At 37.1% G+C, this 2,411-nt stretch overlaps 1 protein-coding gene across 1 annotated transcript; it reads right to left on the reverse strand.

Moving 5' to 3' along the window:
• Positions 1 to 1,016: 1,016 nt before the first annotated feature.
• LOC142531228 (ethylene-responsive transcription factor ERF027-like) lies at positions 1,017 to 2,070 on the reverse strand. Its single transcript, XM_075637317.1, has one exon. The coding sequence runs from the start codon at positions 1,995 to 1,997 to the stop codon at positions 1,326 to 1,328; it is 672 nt and encodes a 223-aa protein (XP_075493432.1). The 5' UTR covers positions 1,998 to 2,070; the 3' UTR covers positions 1,017 to 1,325.
• Between the last annotated feature and the right edge of the window lie 341 nt (positions 2,071 to 2,411).

Genomic DNA, 2,411 nt, shown 5'->3' on the forward strand with positions numbered 1-2,411 from the left:
ATGAAAATAATTAATCAAAAAGATTTGCAGATTATTATCAATATATATTTGGACCTTATTTTAATGCTCGATTATACACAATACGTATACATTTTGCATGAAAATTAAACTGAACTATAGACTTGGTTAATTTGCAAGTTTTTATAATTTTTTTTCATATATATATATATATATATATATATGTATATATTGTTAAACTCATGACAAGTTGTGCAGGGTTTAGAATTACTTCAGACGACATAATCATGAATTTTATTTGAATGACATGCATAGTATAAAGAAATAATTTTTTCCATTGATTTTTTTTTTTATTTTGAGTTTTGATCTTTAAGTTTTTGAAGTTTTGGTTCTCATATATTAAATTCGAAACTTTTTTTGCTTTCAGTCCTATTTCGTTGAGTGTTGACGTGACAATAAAAAATACTGATATGATATCAAAATTATATAATTCTGTGATGTTACTCCAACAGTTAGACGAAAATAACTAGAAAACAAAATCTGAAAGTTTGATAATTTACCAAAATATAAAATTGAACAAGTTAATAAACCTCAAAAAAATTATGTTCCCTATTATTATATGATCAAGCAAAATCTTAAGCCGAAGATTACTGTTGCGGCCTTTCTGGAAATCGAAAGTTCTACGGAAAAAAAAGAACTGTTGGGACAATTTTATTATTATTTTTTCCTAGAAAAGAAGGCCCGGACCGGCCCTACTTCATTTAAATATGACTCCCAACACCAAACACCACATAATAGGTGTTAAATTTTATAGGAAGATTAGAACAGCTCATGGTCTCGGACTCGATCGGAGGATGAGTTAATTAATGTATGGGGCGAGTGCATAATTTATTTCGATAAATTTATGAAATTTATTACAATTAAATCTGGAAAACTATGAGGAGAGAACAAGAGATTGATTAAAAGCGATCGGCTAAAAAAATACGGATGAAATTGACTCAAGATTAAATTATTATTTAATTTGTTCAGTCAGAAGCAGTCAGTGTGAAGCCAGTACGTAGCAATTGGAACTTGCTTTGATTTTGATAATTATAACCTGAGCAAAAGCAAACAAGCAAGCTCCCGCTATAAGCGGGGAAAACTCATAATTCAGTTCATTTATGCTGAAAAAATCACAGAAAACCAAAACAAAAGTGCACACAAAGATGGCGGAGTTGTCCATTTTAATGGCAATCCAATTCCATAGACACACGATACATATATTATACATCATATATATCTAGATTCTGGATAGATTTTATATATTTGATATTGTTAGGTTATTTTAATTTGGCTCAGGTTCTTTAATTTTCTTGATCCATGTTTTGTCAAGGGTAGCTCCAAAGACTGTCGTTTCTTGAACTGTTATCCGGCCATTCATCGTCCTCCGCCGCCCGCGGCGGGCTGAGAAGCATCCCCCACGCCATGTCCACTAGCAACTGAGGCATATCGAACAACTCTTCCTCATCCACATAGTTGCTCTGCAAGCTCAACGAACCTTCGTTTCCCGGCATTACCGAGGCTCCAGTACTCCCACCCCCGGCTCCTCCAGCCCCGGATGAAGCGGAGGCAGCCATAGCGGCCGCCGCCCTTATGTCCCCGGCCGACTGAGAAACCGGCACCGGGTACGAAGCAACCAGGCCGGGGAAATTGATCCTCGCATCCGACCCTTTCAACGCCAGCGCCGCCACATCATACGCCGCGGCCGCCATCTCCGGGGTGGGGTAAGTCCCCAGCCATATGCGAGTTGTTTTACGTGGCTCCCGAATCTCGGACACCCATTTCCCGCCTCGGCAACGAATCCCACGATAAGCCGGGTGGCGCCCGGATGTCGGGGAGGGAACGGCGGCGGCGCTGTGATGCGGCGGCTGAGGAACTGGTGACGAGTTTTCTTGGTCATAAGTGTAAGAGAGAGGAGCATTGTAGTTGTAGTAGTAGTTGTCATGGTCTATAAAAGGATTTATTTGATTTGGACTTTCTCTCCTGCCTCGATTTGCCATGCATTCAATTAAAATTAAAAGAGAAATAATAATAAAAAAAAGGTCAAACTAATTTATTTTAACATAAGATTAATTTAGATAATATGTTTGAAAAAAAGTTAAGGGGTAAATGGTTTATAAGGGAAAATAAAACGCAGCCGAAACGCGGAAAACTCGTGGGCGTAAAGTAAATCAGTACTTTGTGTTTTTTTTTTTAAATTTAAGGTTTGTGGTGACAATATTTGAAGCTACCTAAGAATTAGCTGTCGGAATTAAGGCATGTGTTTGATAGGGATTTCTCCACCCTTTCTTGTTTTTGCATCACAATTTATAATCATTAGTTGCCATCCAATTGCGTTTTAAGTATCTTTCCTCTGATATTCTATTTGAAATTTAATCAGTATCAATTTCAAATCAAAGTTCAACAGTAGGATG

Source organism: Primulina tabacum, chromosome 17 (genome assembly GCF_025594145.1).
Source record: "Primulina tabacum isolate GXHZ01 chromosome 17, ASM2559414v2, whole genome shotgun sequence".
In the NCBI taxonomy this organism is placed as follows: domain Eukaryota; kingdom Viridiplantae; phylum Streptophyta; class Magnoliopsida; order Lamiales; family Gesneriaceae; genus Primulina; species Primulina tabacum.